At 71.2% G+C, this 1,290-nt stretch overlaps 1 protein-coding gene across 1 annotated transcript in view; it reads right to left on the minus strand.

Moving 5' to 3' along the window:
* GPC1 (glypican 1) overlaps positions 1 to 1,198 on the minus strand; it is a 5,280-nt gene extending 4,082 nt beyond the window's left edge. Inside the window, exons 1-2 of the mRNA XM_010838576.1 lie at positions 1,195 to 1,198; positions 535 to 693 (exon numbers count right to left, since the gene is read on the minus strand). Coding sequence (XP_010836878.1) covers positions 535 to 693; positions 1,195 to 1,198 — 163 coding nt within the window. The remainder of the gene's footprint in view (positions 1 to 534; positions 694 to 1,194) is intronic.
* Positions 1,199 to 1,290: the final 92 nt, after the last annotated feature.

Genomic DNA, 1,290 nt, shown 5'->3' on the forward strand with positions numbered 1-1,290 from the left:
GGGGGGCCCAGGTGGGACTGGAAGAGGGTGAAGAATCGCTTTTAACACAGATGAGCGTCCTGAGTGGGTGACGTGCAGGCTCTGACAGCTCAGTCGCTTCCGGGGGCCCCTGCCGCCGCCCCCTCCGAGGGGCCCACAGTAAACGTCACCAAGTCGTCCCACCACTCCTTGCTCCGGGGCCAGATGTGACAGCCACGCCCGGAGGGAACCGCTGACCCACAGACACCGGGACCACGCCACGGGCCCCCGCTCGCGGCGCCCTGTTGTCCTCACACAGAGCTCCCAGCTCCAGAGCCTGGGGTGGCCCGCCCCAGGCCAGTCCCTGGCAGGCGCTGGGAGAGCTCTGGGTGCCGGCAAGCCCCTGGAGGTGGACGGTCCCCTCCGATGGGCTGACGGGACAGACACGCTGGCTCCTTGAGCAGATGAAGAGGCCCGCAGGCGACCTGCCACCACGCCCGCTCTGGCCCGCCCCCCGGGGGAGGCCTCAGGTGCCCACCCCCACCGCGAGTGTCCGTGGCCCCCGAGCCTGCTCACCGTCAAAGCTCCGCTGCTGGGCGGCCAGCGTGGCCTGCAGCGCCCGGCTGCCCTCCAGAAGCGCTGTCTCCAGCTCAGCGCGGCTGCGGTTGGCAAGGTTCTCCTCCATCTCACTGGTGCAGCAGGTGTAGCCCTGGGGGCAGATGCGCAGGTGCTCGCCTGTGGGGAGGGGCTGGTGTGAGGGAGAGGAGGGGCTGGAGGGGCTGGCCCCAGGAGGGGGCACAGTGGGGGTGGGGGGCCGCCCAGGGGAGGCAGACCCGGGAAGGGCCTGGGCCCCACGTGGGCCGCGCTGCCCTCAGCAGAATTCGTCTCCCAGGGCCCTGAGAGCCAGGGCAGGGTGTGGGTGCCGCTCCCAGCCCCCCTCCCTGCCCCCATCCATGTGAAGAGGTGTCCCAGGCACCCCGAGCAGCTCAGCTCAACTCCTAAACTCAGCACAGAGGCCGCAGGGCCTGTGGTGGTGGGGGCCCGCCAGACTCCAGGTTCATGGAGGAGGGCGAGGGGCGTCCAGGACCTGCCGGCAGCCCTCCCCGGCGTCCAGGCTGAGGGCAGGGGGACGAGAGGACGCCTGAGGGGCAGGACAGCCCCAGCCTCCCCCACAGCAGCTTGGGGTGCCGGCTCCCACCGAGGGCAGGAGGCCCTGCAAGCTGGGGGGCTGCCCACCCATAGCTCTGGGCTGGCCACATGCAGGGGCCTCTCGTCAGGATGAGCGGACACACGTCCAGTGGGGCCCTGCTGTGAGCCCTGCCCCGCTCGGTA

The sequence above is a fragment of the Bison bison genome, unplaced genomic scaffold (genome assembly GCF_000754665.1).
Source record: "Bison bison bison isolate TAMUID 2011002044 unplaced genomic scaffold, Bison_UMD1.0 scf7180017846102, whole genome shotgun sequence".
NCBI classification, from domain to species: domain Eukaryota; kingdom Metazoa; phylum Chordata; class Mammalia; order Artiodactyla; family Bovidae; genus Bison; species Bison bison.